Raw genomic sequence first — 14,822 nt, 5'->3', positions numbered from 1 at the left:
CCATGTCATCGTGCCTCTCCTCATATCCTTTTTTGCAATTCAACAAACACAGGGTCTGCCAGGGACTGAAAGCCAGTGTCAAGAGTTCACAGCCTCCCAGAGCCGCACTGCATCTTTAAACAGCTTTGCTGAAAGAACATTCTTAGGTTGAAAGTGCGGAAATTGATTGTTCTGTAACTCAATTCCTACTTCTAATCCTTGGTCCTCACAGTGGGCCATTCTGTGAATGGGTCTTCTTCCCACCCAACAGTTGGTTACCTAGCCACCTTCTTCCCTTGGAAACTTTTCTTTTCCAGATGACACCTCACCCCCCGGAGCCCCAGGTTTTCCCACCTGGGTCCTCTGTTTTGAACAAGATGCTTATAACGGGGGCCACAGTGTTCCCTTGCACTGGATTCATTCTCCGGCTGGTTTCTGTGTCTCCTCATCCAGTACAAGCAGCTTCTCTGTGAAATTGGGGGGCACTGGCTGTCTGCCCCACAGGTCAGCCCCTGGAGGGTCTCTCCTGGGAAGGGGCCACTGTCAGGTAATAGGACACCTACAGTTTGGGATCAGAGGAGGGGAGGTAACCACAGCTCCAGAAAGCTCCGTCTTCAGCAAACAGCAGGTGGAGAGCTGTTACTGGTGCCCATCTCCTCTGTCCTTTGCTAGGAGATAAATAGGTGGGAAGTGTGTGCAATGGAGCTGTAGGGGCAGTCGCTTCTGACCTCGCCATCCCAAATTCAATCAGCGAACTATCCCGGTACCCAGCCGCTCATTCTTTAATTCATTTATTTGGGCTAAAGGCACCCACTTCTCTAGTTCTACAAACCCGGCTCCCAACAGAACCTGGCTGTCGCAGGATCGGATCACTTGTACACTGACCCTTTGCTGGCTCTGCCTCATCCCCCTAACTGGGGCGTCCTGTCCTGAGGCCCCACCTCTTTTGTTTCCTCACTCGGCTGCTTATCCCCAGGGATCCCTTGTCCCGGGGACTGGGCACCTGGCATGGACATCTTTATCCACTGCTGCTACCATAGCGACTATAGCAACGCCCCGCCTCGTCACCCCATGAAAGTCTCCACCAGGCCTGTCACCCCAGTAACGAACACTCCCCGCGCAGCCACCTCCCGCACGCAGTGGCCGCGCCCTGCCGCGTGGATACAGGAGGAGCGAGACAAAACAGGGCGGGGCAAATGACTCTGAGGCCATGTCCCCTCCAAAGAAGATCTCGCCTAGCCCCGGCCCAGTCCAGCCCCGAAATGCCACTCGTGTCTTCCCTCTCGCGACCATCAGGGTCCACAGGCGAGGTAACTCCACGACCCGTCCTCCCGGACCTTCTAGGGCGACCCCCTCCGGTTGCCCAGCCTCAGCTCCGGTAGTCCCCAAATTCTTGAACTTTTAATTGCGACCTTATTTGAGAGAGATTCAGAGGGCGCTGTGACATCCCCTTTGCCTTCCCTTGGCCCTCTCCTCTTTAAGAGACGTTCCCACTCTCTGATTCTAATTTCTGTTACATTGTACACTCATTCATTCAATAGGCTTTCCTCCCCAGTTTTCCTTTACTCGGACTTTTCTCTAGTACAGTTTATTCATTCATTCATTCCAAGACACTTGGGGAGCGCCCAGCAGCATGCGTTTTCTTCTCATTTTCTTCCTCCCCTTCTGACTTTCTTGGTGCACGTACGTCTTGCATCTTTCTTTTCTCATCTTCCCCCGAGACCGGATGCTTCCTGGCTAGCCTGGGATTCCAGCAGGGGATGTGGACTGCAGGGCCTTGCCCCGAATTGGGGCAGGTGGAGTTGTTCCTGGAGGCCCAGGGACGGCCCACCGACCCTTAAAGTAAAAACTGAGTCTCCCGCAGAGCCTGCGAAGGGCCAGGCGAGTAGGGCCGGAGCAGGCGAGGTTGGGGGCACAGGAGGCCCCCGGCAGGGGAAACGCGGCCGCTCGGGGCCTGCTATGCCGCCTCCAGAAGCCCAGCCCCGAGGGATACTGGTACCATAGCGCCTCCTTCCTGGGAGCCGCGCCGCGCTGTGGGTGTCTGCTGGGGCCGGACGCCAGGGTGACCACGCCATGCTGGCGCCTCCCAGGTTCCTCCCTTCCTAGGCAGGGTTCGCCCCCGCGGCCCCCAGGGCGTTCTGGGGCGCAGTCAGGCGCGGCGAGCGAATGTGCAGTGCCGGAGCCTGTGGGCGCGGGAAACCGGACCCACGGAGATTGGGCAGGGCGGAAGAAAGGGGGCTTTAGGGGAGGCGCTGCGTGCCCGGACCCCAGTGGGGCACCGGGCTGAGACGTGGGCCACCCGGGACCCAGGGGGTCCTTACTTTTAGATTTCTGACAGCGATCAGATGAGTTTTCCCATCTTGGTAAATGGTACCACCAGCAACCCCGTTTTGCAAGTCTGTCCCCTCTTTTCTCACCCCACATCCAGCCTGACATCAGATCGGTCCAGTGTTCCTTCTAAATATATCTCAGATTTACTCAACTCTCTTCGGCTTCACTGCCACTCTTCTGCTAGCCCAGGCCGCCATCTTGTGTCTGGGTTCAGGAATGGCATCCTAACTTGTTTCCAGGGCCTCCGCAGCCACAGTGACCTTTTACTAACAGGAATGTGATAGTTTGCTCCTCTGCCGAAATCCTTTCTGACAGTTTCCACTGCTCTGGCTCTTCCCCCTGGCAGCCCTCTCCCCTCCCCTCTTCATTGCTGGTTGACTTGCCTCTCCCACTAGACTGTATGTCTGGTGAGGACAGGGACTTTGTGCACTGTTGTATTCCCATCATCTGTGGCCGTGATTCAGCTGAATTAATATAAAAGTTCCCTTCCCGTTTCCCCCTTGTTGGGCCCCTGCTCCTGAGTCAGGATGTCAGGCCTCAGAGTGCCTGTGGGTGAGGACACATGGACCCTCTGGCTGCCTAGGCATTGATTCCACCGCAAACCGGTGTTGCCTCTCACCTTCCTCTCAGCCAACCTCTCTTCCACCAGTAATATAAAGCCACACTGGCGGCTGGCAGGCAGCCATGTATGTCATGGCAGGCCCTGCGGGTAGCCAGAGTCTGAGGCCCCTGGGCCTCCGCAGCACCCCCCATGCTCTGTACATGGTCATTTTGATCGTGCTGGTCACCATGGATTCAGTGTTTGGTAAGTAGCTCTGAGAGGTCAGAGGGGTCGCCTGGCTTGCTGGTGGGGAAATCCACAGACACCAGGTGACCAGGACATTCAGGCAAACCCAAGCAGAGAAGGAAGACGGGATGGGTGGACTTGATGGCACGTTGCCTGCGACCATTGCTGTTCACTCTGAGGGAGAGTTCTAGTGACTGCCCCAGAACAGCAGCGACCTAAATGGGGATGTCTTCAAGTCTGAGGGCAGGCACAGAACAGGAAGGGTTGGAGAACATGCCATGTGGAAGAACCAGGAGCCAGAGAACCAGGGTACTCAGGGTTGGATGAGGCTTAATCTAGCACAATGGGCTCTTCATTCGGCTGCAAAATACCATCTGCCTAGAGACAGGATTTGAAGTGTTTATTTGACATTGGCTGTATACCAAGTGCTCTGCTTGGTTCTGGGGACTCCTTAGTCTATAGTCTGGGCCTGAGACCAGAGAAATGGGGGTGGGGAGGGGATTGTATGTGCATGTAGTTGGGGAGGAAGAACGGAGAGGTTTGGGTGGACATAGTTTAACATGATTCTGTCCAGTGATAGGATCCACAAAACAAAGAGCATGGCCCTGGGTTGCTTGAAGTCTCCTGTCCACGTGAAAGAGAGATTCTTCCTGCCCTGGGATGCACTCTTGTTTTTACTTTGAAATATCAGATTAAGAAAGCATGTTCAAACAAGGAGTGACCAAGCTGGTGAGGGACTGAAAAACCAAATCACCAAGGAAGAAGTGTCCTAATAGGGATTCCCAAAGCTGGAATGGCTGCCTCAGCCTTAGAGGCTTGCAGAATGCTGGGCACATCTTACCTCCTCAAGTACCTGTTGAATACATGGATGAATGAATGAAGAAGTTCCCCATTTCTGCTGATAAAGGAGTAGAGAATGGAGAACCAAAAACCAAAGCGATTTTAATGATTAAAACTTCTGATAAAAGTTTAAACCAAGTGACTTTAAAGAATGGATGATTACATCATTTTCTGAGATGGAGAGATGGGAGGGAACAATGAGGTTGACTAGCTTGGAATCATGTGGGCCATGGCTTGGGGTCAGTGCTCCTCTGTGTTCTAGGTAAGTTTCTTGAAAATCGGGCACCCTCCCGTCCACTTGAGTGGCCCAAATACCTGCGCTGCTATCGATGCCTCTTTGAGACCAAGGAGTTGGGGTGCCTCCTGGGATCTGACATCTGTCTGGTCCCACCTGGCAGCAGCTGCATCACTCTCCACATAAGGAACAGTAAGTTGCCTCCTCTCCTTGTGGGCCCAGCCCTTTCCCAAACTGAGCCTGTGCCAGCCTCCTAAGCTGCACCCCAAGTCCTGTTTCTGGAACCCTAAGATAATGATCCATCCCTCTCTCTCACTTTCCTTTTCTTCAGAGCTACTCTCTTTCTCCACTTCCATTCCCCCTTTTCCCTTCTCAGCCCCCAGCTGACTGCAGCCTCCTAGCCACAGGAAGCAGTTCATGGTCATCAAGTTTCAATAAGATCGTTAACAAACAAATAACACATACTATGTGCCAAGCACTGTTCTAAGAACTTACAACCTTCTGAGGCAGGCCTCCACTTTACAGATGAGGAAACAGAGGTGCAGAAAGGTTAAGAACATTGCCCAAATCCCATAAAGGCTGAGCCAGAATTTCTAGTGGTTCCCGAGATGGTGCTTTGAACCACTTCAAGAAGTTGCCTTCATTCATATCCTTCATTGTATTGTCTCAACAGTAGATGTATATGCATAAACATGGCTCCAATATCAAAGTGTATACAAGGCTATCAAAGAAAGTCTCCTTCCTGTTCCTGTCCCTAATCCATTCAGCCCCCATGCATACACAGCACACAACCACTCTTTTCAGTTTCTTATTCTTTAGGATATCTTTTGTACATATCCAGTCTATACAAATAGACTGTTGTTTACTCCTTTTCCCCCTCTTCCTCCACTTTCACAAAACAGCATGCCACTATAAACACTGTCCTGCATTTGTTTATTAAACCTAATAGTTATGGAGACTTAATGTTCCCATATCAGTTTGTAAACAGCTTCCTTGTTCTGCTGACCTCCTGCAGAGCACCCTATGGTATGGGCTTATCAGCAGCCACGTATTCATTCCACTACTGGAGGCTGTTTGGGTTGTTTCTAATTGGTCACTCTCTCAAGCATGGGAGCAGTGAACATCCCTGTATCTGACATCTAGGGACATAGGCACTGTATTAGTTAGGGTTGACACATGAACCTGACCATGACAGGCACAAAGATATTTTTTTCTTTGGGGGGTGGTATGTGTATGTCTAAGATATGTATCTAGAAATGGAGGTAATCATATTATGCTTCTACTTTTGGCCTATAAAATAAATGACAAACACCTCCTCTCTGCAATCTGACTTCCGATACATCTCCGCAGCTTTTCCCCACATGGTCCCTGCGTGCTTTCTTCATGCCCCAATTCAATCCCCTCCAGCTGTGACTGCATTGTGAGTGGCTCTTTCTCCCCAACCTTCTATGGGAAACCAACAGAGTTTCATGGCTGGGGCCTCATGGAGTATTACTGACCCCTGACCAATTGTAGGAATCTCTTCATTTTGAAGGAGTCCAGGGCAGGGTGTGGGGGTAGTGATGCTAAATCAGTTTGGAGTGAGGGGCTGAAAGGATTTGGGCCCCTGCCTGGGGCAGCCACATCACTGGTGCCGTGGCCCCTCCCCCAGGCAGTGGCACTGACATCATGGTGAGTGACTGCCGCCGCAAGGAGCATATGCAAGACTGTGCATACACCCACACGTCTCCGGTGTTTGGCTTCTGGATATCCTCTCAATGCTGCTTCATGGATTTATGCAATGACCCTCAGAGCAGAGTGATCTACAATTCTTAGAGCGACTGCAAAGACCTTGCAAGTTAAATTCCATCCATTTCCAGCTACACTCTGGATTCCCATCTGGGCTCAGCCAGGACAACTTCCAACCCCTCACACCAACCCTCCCTGCCTCCCTCCCCCAAGATCCCTATTACTGCTCTGACCATCCCCCAGGCTCTTCTCTCCAGAATTTTCTGGAGTTTTTCCATTAGGCCCTCAAAAGAACCCTTTTTGTCAGAAAGGTTTCAAAAAATATTTCCTGCTCTCTTCTTCTTAGGCTGCTCCTTTACCTCTTTGCCCCAATCCTTTTCCTCCCTCCCAGCCCTCTCCCTTGCCAAATCCCGAGATGTTTCTCCAAAATAAATTGGTGTGCAAACTGTTTAGTTTGTCTGTCTCTTCTGGTGGAGAGTGAGGGAAGTGGTCCTGCATGACTACTCCACCATGGGGGCAAATAAGAGATTCCCAGCCTTGCTGAGCTCTGCTTCCATGCCTCTGATTCAACTCTTGACTCAAAAAGGTGGAGAGGAACTGGAAGCTCTTCTATGCTGAAGGCAAAACGGGCAGGGGTCATCCTCAAAGTGCTGTCAGACTCAGGAAGATGTGGGGGCTGCAGGCAGGAGGGCCCATGGAGTAGGGCTGTGAAAGGGTCAGGGCCAGGGAGGAAGGGGTGGGGGAGATGCTAGGCCTATCTGAGCCTTGACCTCTCTGATCCCGAGGCCCACCTCTTCCTCTTCAAGTTTCCTCCACCTCTAAGGCTGTCTTCAGACTGCCAGAGTTGTATAAACCTAAGCCTTTCTCTTTATACTAAAGTCAGAGGTTGAGGAAAGTGGGTCCAGCAAGAGGAGGCCACACTGGGGATTTGTACCTCTCTGCCCCCATCTTGTGACCTAAAAATTAACACTGATTTTGGTGCTTTCCATCACAGCATAGGCTTTTACAGGGCCACAGAGATCTGTTAACCTCAGCTATAGGAAAAGTGCTGTATAGCTGAAGAATATATACTGCATGATGCCATTCCTATCAAGTACACAGGGAAAATTCAACTGCTACAAGAAATGACAGTGGTTACCCTTAGAGTCAGGGAGAGTGCCTGGGTGAGGGTTTGAAAATGGCTTCAAGTGCTGATGAAGGCTTTTGTTCCAATTTGGGGGCTGGTCACTGGTGTGTATAGTTTACAAAATCCTCCTGATATACTCAAGCTTATGGCGTTTGTCAGAAAGGTTTAAAAAATAAACAGGCCCAAAGTTTTGTAGCATTTGTCCCTAAGGTAGGTGTATATGGTGGTAGTGAGGTCTCCCTACCTTATATCTGACACATAAACCTTATCAGCCAACACTCACTGAGCACCATGTGCCAGGTCCTATGTAAGTACCTTTTCATGTGGTCACAGTCCTATGAAGACTATCTTTGTCTTACCGGTGAGTAAAGTGAGGCTTGGAGACCAGCTTACTTGTCATAGAGCTGGGACTGGCCTCTCAATCACAAGTTACACTGCTTTTCAGAACAAGGGTCCATAACATCAGCATGGGCTATAAAACTTGAAAGACAGGCACCATTTTGCACTCCTCTGTGAATCCTGGGGCCTAAGGCAGGGCTGGACTCAGAGGATTGTGTCCCTAAGTGTTCACTGAATGTATGGGAAAGGGCAAGTTATGTGCATTATTACTCTGTGTGCTTGCAGTTCTGAAAAATAAATTAAAATGAACTACTGCAGCCCTCTCTGTCTACTCTCTACACCTACCTCCAACCCCTGTAGAGGGAGGTCCTGGGTGCCAGGCTCTTTGAAAAGAATCAAGGACTGGCAGGATCCCAGGCCCCTCAGCACCAGGTGATGGCAAGATACAGGCCTGAACCCTTTCATTTCCTCCTAAGTTTTCCTGGTTTAAAAAGAAAGTTTTCTCTCTTCTTAGGTTGAAAAGCCTGGCACCCACTGGGTCTAACTTCCTAGGTTTTGTAGGGTAAGTTCAAGGTTGAGGGGTCATGACTCCTCTTCTTTGATCTCTAGCTAAGCAGATCAGCTGGATCTGGATGGATAGATGGGATGGAGATGGAGATGGACTCTTTGGAGAAAGCCACAAAAGTCAAGTGTTATGGGCAGAGCTCTACATTTCTGTTTGAATCCTGCACCTAAACTCAGCTTGCCTATAGTTGCCCATACCTGAGCCTGACCCCACAAACAATGTGACACAGACTTAGCCCAGACCCAGTTTATTGTGGAAGGAAACTGAGGGACAAAGGGCAGAGTGGGACAGACTCTCCCCTCTCCTTCTGCCAGGCACCTAGAAAGATGGATTTTGGGACTCATAGTTAGTGAAGTGGAGCTGAAGAGGCCAGGGGACTATGAGAAGAGATGATAGAGGGAGGGCAACAGGAGACCAGGGTGGCAGTTGGGGTGGTAAAAAGTGAGGCAGGAATACCAAAATGCCAAGTCAGGAAATCTGCACCGAAGTCTACCTTTCATTCTTCTCGCTGCAGGTTCAGCCTGGCACTGGTTTGTTTGTTTTTCTGGCACTGGGTCATAAGAGATGGGCACAGGAGTTGGGATACTAAGGTAGATATGAACGGAATTGGTAGATGATCAGATTGAAGGAGAACTGGAAGACGAAGGGAGACTATGAAATACTCAGATGATGAGAAAGGGATGGAGGAAACCACTGCACCATTCCTGGCACAGCCTGGGCAGAATTCACCCTTGAGATTCTTTGCCAAGGGGAAGAAAGAGCAGCTTTGAGTGCACTACCAACTTAGTTCAAGAGAGGAGATAAAACCAAAGTCATATAAATGTTGGCGGTTCAAAGGAGGGAGGCCTACACAATCAGGGTGACCAGCAAACGTGGGTGTTCTCCAAGAGGGCAGTGCAGGATTCCGGGGGTGTTAGGAGCAGGATGCTGTAACAGAATGGACTCTGGAAGGAGTAATGGGTCAGGGTCCAGCCCGAGGAAGAACCAAAAGTCCAGAACTGTTGAGAAAGAGGTAGGTGCGACGTAGGTCAGCAATGGACAAGCCCAGGTTCAGGAGCAGGGTGGCCAGGTGGTCCAGGCCTTCATGCTCCTTCTCGGCAGGGAAGCTGGGCAGGGGGAGTGAGAGGTTCAGGGCGTGGTAGAACTTATGGATCTGGGACTCAGGCAGTGGCAGGGCCAGGAGCCTATCAGGGGGTTCAGGTGGGGGGTTCTGAAGTTGGGGGCTTGTCCAGGAGTTGCAGTAATCATACTGGCAGCATTGGGCATCGTACCAATACTCTGAGACATAGGTGTGGCGTTTTTCCTGGCAGCGGTATGAATTGTGCTGTCCACAGCCCCTGATATTGAAGCGAACCTGGATATCTGGAATAGAGGGGACAGCCATTAATCCCTGCTGCCCCCATACTCCCCAGACCTGGCAACCCTACCACTGGCTTCTCCCATCCCTTATCCAGACAGGGCTGCCATCCCAGGCTCCTTCAGAAGGGGCCAGAAAAAAACAGCAAAGCTGACTCCCAAAAACTCCAGACCCTTCCTCCAAGATTCTCCTCTCTTTTTCCTGCACCTCAGACCCCGAGAAGTCCCTATCTATCAGAGGAGGGGAGCCCAAACCCTGGGCTGTTCCCCCAGAAGCCTCTTCCTTGGACTTAACTCACGGGAATAGATGGTGATCACCATGCATGGGGACGAGCCGTTGATAGTGCACTTCTCTGAGCCCGAAATGCAACCTATAGCCGGGTCTTCTAAGAGGCAGAAGTGGCAGGTCCGGACTTTGGGAACAGGAGCTAGGGAAGCAGAAAATGGGAGATAAGAGCTCCTCTGAGGGAGTTTGAGCATCTGGAGCCCCTTCCCCACCCTTTTCCTGGACTCAGTAACCCCTTCCTCCCTGCCCCTGTGCCCCACTTACCCTTTCCCACTGAGAAGCCCGCCATGACCAGGGTGCCTACAAGCACATGGACCTTCATTATGGAATTCTAGGGAGTGGGACAAGTCCCTGAGAGATGCCTTGAAACCCCACTTTCCTATGACCACGCTCCTTGATCCTGAACTGCAGGGTAGTTTTGACAGGCAGTCTGAGCAAGGGTTGCTGTAGATGCAGAGCTATATTCCTGCCTGGGGCAGAATCCTGGGCTGAGGGAGAAGTTAATTTGTCAGGAAGGACAATGTGTTCTCACCCACGAGGTCTGGTTCCTGAATGTGGGGGCACTGGCCTGGTCAGAGATAGTATCTAGGACCCACCTGGATGTTTAACCAGGCAACTTTGTCCTGCGTGGTCCCCCGAGCCCTATTCCCTCCCCTCAAGGATCAGTATGTCTGTGTCTGGGACCATTTGCTGTCTTCTTCCACACAACAGGGCTGGACCAGAGATGCTGGGGAAAAAATGGGCTGCGGAGCCCAGTGTGTGCAGTCTTCTGAGACAGCATGTCTTGACTCCCCCAGCAGGGGGCGCACAGGCACCACTGAGCAGCAATTCCGGACCTTGTCCCTCTTTGCTCTATCCTTCACAGTTGTTATTTTAGGACCACTTCCCCTTTAAAACCAAAACTGAAAGACAAGGTTGTCAAATTTCGTTATGTCCCTTAGAGTATAAACAGACAGCCTTAGATGGCCTGAAAAGAACAAATATTTCTCTAGTCTTTGAAAACTGACTTTTCTCCAGGTCTTTTCCTTGTAATGGTACACTCCTTCACATCCAGTCCTAAGAATTCTGCTCTGTTCTCCACTAAGAACATCACTCAAACCCACCAGGCACAAACCTGTTCTAAGTTTCAACTTGGGGAGGGTGGGCCATGAGGGCTCCTGAGGTCCAGCACGCTGCCACCTTCCCTTCCCCAACCCCAAGCACCAGCAGACTGGCTCATGGCCTTTTCTTCCACTTTATTTCATATTCCCACCACAGTAATGACTCCTTTAATTTAAACTAAAAACCATGAAGGGTTCCTGAAAGGGTGGCAGCGAAGGAATAGGGCCATCAAAGACTGAGGGACAGGTAGGGGGTAATCAGCGAATCGTCTTGACTGGACTCTTGAAGTTGCTGGCGGCTTGGAGCTGCAGCTGGTAGGCCATCGGATGGATCTTGAAACCATAGAGCCTGGGTCGGGGTGACAGGTCAGAGAGGCAGCAGGGTGAGTCCCAACCTGGCCCTGCCAGGGGTCTGCATTCCTGTCCCCACTCCCTACCCCCTACCCCCAGATCCTCCTGGGCCTGCTCAATGCTTAAGGGCAGCAGTTCCCAAACTCCTGCACTGGAAAATATCTGGACATGGATCTTAAAATTGAAACTCTAGGATATATAGTTGTACTTGCTTCAATATAAAACTGAGCCTTTCCTCCCCACAACCAGACCGGTGCTTTAAGATGAGCCAGGTTTACCCTGTGGCTCCCAGGATTCTCTGGTAAAAGGTTGAACTCTCAAGGCAGTGGTGAAAATAGCTTAACATTACAATAGTGCCTTGGAACTTTGTTCTAAACAATCTACATATTTAACTATACCCTGTTAAATAAATTCTGTCATCAATCCTGTTTTACAGGTAAGGAAATTAAATAAGGAATTTGAATAATGCATTCAAGGTCACTCAGCAGAGAGAAGCCCTGGCTTTGGGACAACCAGGGACTTTCATGCCCTTCCTTTGACTCTTGGTGACTGTCCGAGCTCCCCACCTGGGCACAAACTGGTTGGCTGGCCGCTTAGGTCGGTACTCGGGGTGCACCATGAACAGCATGTGAGGGAAACCAGTGCCGAAGTAGGCGCCGTCTGTGTGGTGGTGCCTTGATGACTTGGGTGTGTACACATCCATGCACTTGGGGCAGTAGAGCTTCACCATGGCCTCGCCTGGGATGTCTGATAGGCCTGGGAGACAGCCAGACTCAGCAGGCTGGGCACTCACCCACCAACCCTGACCAACTCCCCCCCCACAGGACTCAGGCCCAGACTTGCTGAGTCCCAACTCCTTCCCAGGGAACCTGCCATATGTCACCCTCCCCAACACTCACCAATGGGAAGCATTGGCTGGTTCTCACAGTACACACGGGGACAATAGCCAAAGTCTCCCTGCTGGTATTTTTCCAACTAAGGTGAATAAAATGGAAGAGATTGGTGGGTAGGTAAGAAAAAGCAACCTATGTGGTTCTGACTCCCTTCTCAACCCAACCCACATCACTCTGTCCGTCAATCCTCCCGCCTCTGTCAGAAGTTCCCTCTCTGGCTCAAACTCCTCGGCTTTCCTTCAGCTAGGCTGAGGACCATCAAAGCCATTTGCCATTTGTTTCCTGAGGAAGAGGCAGCCTATAAGAACTTCTATTCAGACGCATGTCTCCCTCCCTGACTCAAGTCTGGACTCAATTCTCAGACCCAAATTTTGGGATTCTTTCCCTCTTCTCAGCTAGACTCCCTGGCAAGGTTAAAATGTGTGACTTCTCACTGTGGGAACCTTCGTTTCTCTTATTTCTCAGAAGAAGTCAAGTGGGAGCAGAGAGACCTCACCATCTGGGCAATGCCACGGTTGGTGAGGATGTAGCGGGCGTGGATTAATCCATACAGCATCTCCGCCGCCTGCTCAATCAGGTCACTCTGGTTGGGGTTGTCTTCCAGCTCTTCATCTGAAATATGTTCCAGCCCAAATGCAACACTAGTCATTCAGCTTTCCTAGATGCTCCACCCACTCCCAGGGGTACCCGCCACCCACTATTTAGGCATCTGACCCAGAAACCTGGGTCTCTGCTTCTCCTTTACACCTCTCCAGCCTCTGTTTTCTTCTCCCCCTCCCAATTCCTTCCTCAATGCATAAATGCAAAGACGTTAATGCAGAATGAGGAACTTTAGTCTGGAAAGTGCAGGGCAGGAGAAAGAGGCAGAAAACAAGACATGTGCGAAAGATGGCATTATGGAACAGAGTTGAGTTACAAGACAAGAAAGCATGGGAACATGTGGCAAGAACTTGGCAAGAATCAGATGGTGATCAAAACAAAACGAGGAGTTTTGGCTTTAGAAAGCCACAGAAGCAAAAAAAAATTAGGAATTAAAGAAACAAGTGAACAGAGATTTGTAGAAAAAGGGGAACAAAACAAAGACAAATAAAAAAAAACAAACACTGAGAGTGCCTCACCAGGCTCCAGGTCCAAAATCATGTCTAGAGCTTGCCGATAGTGGGGTACTTGCTCATTGAGCCCTGTGAGGTTGAACTTGTCCTGGATGTAATCTTCATCCACCTGTTAAGATGTGGAAGTCAAGAGGGAATTCATAGCGGAATCCACAACTTTGGCCAAGGCAAGTTGCTCTAAATGATGCCTGGTCCTCAGTGTAGCTACTTCTATTACCCTTGTTCCCATTCCCAGGGACTCAATAGAAGTACCTGACTTTCTCTTTCCCATTCACACATACTCCTTTCCATAAAAGTTTTGGCTTCTCTGTTCTAAGGATAAAGTGGTACACCAACCTCCACCTTGGAAACATTCTGTTCATGTTCTGTATCCTTTTTCCTGAACGTCACCCCACCCACCCACTCCCATCTCTAGGAACCACGTTTATCCTCTCCTTAGGGACAGCTGTCTCTCAGGAAGGTGGAAGCTGAACAGCTTAGATTCCCAAGGCAGTTACAATCCTTATGTTACTACAAAGTTTTGCACTTCATAGAACTTTTTAACACACAGTACTTCAATTTTCCTCAGTCAACCTGAAAAGAGACTGCCACTACCACCCCACTATTATGAAAGAGACACAGGTTGGCTTATTCAAAGTTACACTGCTGGAGAATAATGGGATTAGTATTTCACCACAGGTTACTGGGCCAAACTGAGAGGATCATTCTTTGACAGAAAGGAGTTTTCATGGTAGCATGTGAAAAAATTGAGTGAGAACGTCTGGGGCCAGAATATGTGTAGGAAATAGGGACGTTTAAGAGAACTCACTTCACAGAAGAATTCATTGCCACGGAGCCCACAGAACCAGGAGATCCAGGATACCTCCTCTGAGCTGCTCATCTTCACGTCTGCAGGGAAAAAAATATGTGAAGCTGGTGACCCACAGCTCTTGCTCCCTGCCTACTCCCTTAATATCCTCCCTCCTCCTACACTTTGCCCTCCAACCACAGAGAAATTTGGGGCCACCTTATCTTAAAGGATCTCTGACTCTACAGCACACCTTTCCTGCCCCTCTTATTTACATGCCTTGGCCTCCTTCCCCCCCAATCAGACATTCTGTGATGTTCCACCTCCTACCATCATTTGCGAGAAGCCTATATATCTTTTCTCACTAGTTCTCTCCACATCCCTGGCGATCCCGAATGCTAGGTCCCTTTTCCCCCGTGTCAATTCCGGTAGGGTCCGCGCCTCGGACGCCGAAATACCGCAAAGCTCTGCATCGCCCGGTTCCCCAGGGTTCCGAAGTTAATCCTTCCCGGGCAATCGCCAGGTTTCTTCTTTAGATCCCTTCCATAAAGTTCGCACATCCCGCCTCCACCCCTCAGGACACCCCTCCCTCCCTTCCTCCCTGGGTACCAGACCGGGTCACTTCCTTCCCCGCCCCCACATCAAGACGCGGAGACCCCATGTGCCGCGCCCAGCGAGTAGACGTTCCGCACAGCGACGACCTCAGACTCACCTGCTAGACGGTGGCCAGGACCGGGGGAGGGGGGGTAGGGGAGTTGGTGCTTTCAAGGGGCGGCGACGACCGCTACAGCGAAGGCCACGGACCGGACCGCGGCAGAAGCGGGGTAGGGGGGAGTGGAAATTGGAGAGGGTGGGGAAGAGGACGACGCGCAAGCGCTAAGGGTCGGGTGCCAGGGAGGACGCCGGGAGATGAAGTCTCCGGTACGGAGAAACTAGCGAAATGAGGGAAAAGCGAACTACGAATCCCAGGATGACCCGCATCCGACCCTGGGGTCGCGGAATCCGCG

General features: G+C 50.8%; 3 protein-coding genes across 4 annotated transcripts; 1 reads left to right on the top strand and 2 right to left on the bottom strand.

Moving 5' to 3' along the window:
- Positions 1–2,994: 2,994 nt before the first annotated feature.
- Positions 2,995–6,337, top strand: LY6G5C (lymphocyte antigen 6 family member G5C). The gene is made up of 3 exons (XM_077159199.1): positions 2,995–3,115; positions 4,200–4,364; positions 5,824–6,337. The coding sequence occupies exons 1-3, from the start codon at positions 2,995–2,997 to the stop codon at positions 5,985–5,987; spliced, it is 450 nt and encodes a 149-aa protein (XP_077015314.1). The 3' UTR covers positions 5,988–6,337.
- Positions 6,338–6,882: 545 nt separating this feature from the next.
- On the bottom strand, positions 6,883–10,665 carry LY6G5B (lymphocyte antigen 6 family member G5B). The gene is made up of 3 exons (XM_077161332.1): positions 9,837–10,665; positions 9,586–9,714; positions 6,883–9,292 (listed from the first exon to the last, which is right to left on the bottom strand). Exons 1-3 carry the CDS (start codon positions 9,892–9,894, stop codon positions 8,892–8,894), a joined length of 588 nt encoding a protein of 195 aa, XP_077017447.1. The 5' UTR covers positions 9,895–10,665; the 3' UTR covers positions 6,883–8,891.
- Positions 10,666–10,786: 121 nt separating this feature from the next.
- CSNK2B (casein kinase 2 beta) lies at positions 10,787–14,790 on the bottom strand. Of its 2 annotated transcripts, none has more exons than XM_077161330.1 (7): positions 14,528–14,790; positions 13,837–13,916; positions 13,035–13,137; positions 12,413–12,528; positions 11,923–11,998; positions 11,590–11,779; positions 10,787–11,021 (listed from the first exon to the last, which is right to left on the bottom strand). In XM_077161330.1, exons 2-7 carry the CDS (start codon positions 13,906–13,908, stop codon positions 10,931–10,933), a joined length of 648 nt encoding a protein of 215 aa, XP_077017445.1. In that variant the 5' UTR covers positions 13,909–13,916; positions 14,528–14,790; the 3' UTR covers positions 10,787–10,930. The 2 variants fall into 2 exon arrangements, with proteins under 2 accessions (XP_077017445.1, XP_077017446.1); XM_077161331.1 differs by lacking the exon at positions 14,528–14,790 and adding an exon at positions 14,274–14,296.
- Positions 14,791–14,822: the final 32 nt, after the last annotated feature.

This window comes from Tamandua tetradactyla, chromosome 5 (genome assembly GCF_023851605.1).
Source record: "Tamandua tetradactyla isolate mTamTet1 chromosome 5, mTamTet1.pri, whole genome shotgun sequence".
NCBI lineage: Eukaryota > Metazoa > Chordata > Mammalia > Pilosa > Myrmecophagidae > Tamandua > Tamandua tetradactyla.
Note: the sequence above shows the minus strand (reverse complement) of the source record. Positions and strands in the feature narration are given on the sequence as shown.

Bases quoted from the DNA above. Each gene is read 5' to 3' on its own strand.
- CSNK2B (XM_077161330.1), bottom strand. From the start codon at position 13,908: ATGAGCAGCTCAGAGGAGGTATCCTGGATCTCCTGGTTCTGTGGGCTC. The intron at 13,138-13,836 runs GTGAGTTCTCTT...ACATCTTAACAG, and splicing joins GCAATGAATTCTTCTGTGAA to GTGGATGAAGATTACATCCA. The intron at 11,022-11,589 runs GTGGGGAGCTCG...ACCCCGACCCAG, and splicing joins GCCAACCAGTTTGTGCCCAG to GCTCTATGGTTTCAAGATCC.
- LY6G5B (XM_077161332.1), bottom strand. From the start codon at position 9,894: ATGAAGGTCCATGTGCTTGTAGGCACCCTGGTCATGGCGGGCTTCTCA. The intron at 9,715-9,836 runs GTAAGTGGGGCA...CTGCTTCCCTAG, and splicing joins GGGCTTCTCAGTGGGAAAGG to CTCCTGTTCCCAAAGTCCGG. The intron at 9,293-9,585 runs GTGAGTTAAGTC...CCTCTATTCCAG, and splicing joins GGTGATCACCATCTATTCCC to ATATCCAGGTTCGCTTCAAT.
- LY6G5C (XM_077159199.1), top strand. From the start codon at position 2,995: ATGTATGTCATGGCAGGCCCTGCGGGTAGCCAGAGTCTGAGGCCCCTG. The intron at 3,116-4,199 runs GTAAGTAGCTCT...TCTGTGTTCTAG, and splicing joins CACCATGGATTCAGTGTTTG to GTAAGTTTCTTGAAAATCGG. The intron at 4,365-5,823 runs GTAAGTTGCCTC...CCCCTCCCCCAG, and splicing joins CACTCTCCACATAAGGAACA to GCAGTGGCACTGACATCATG.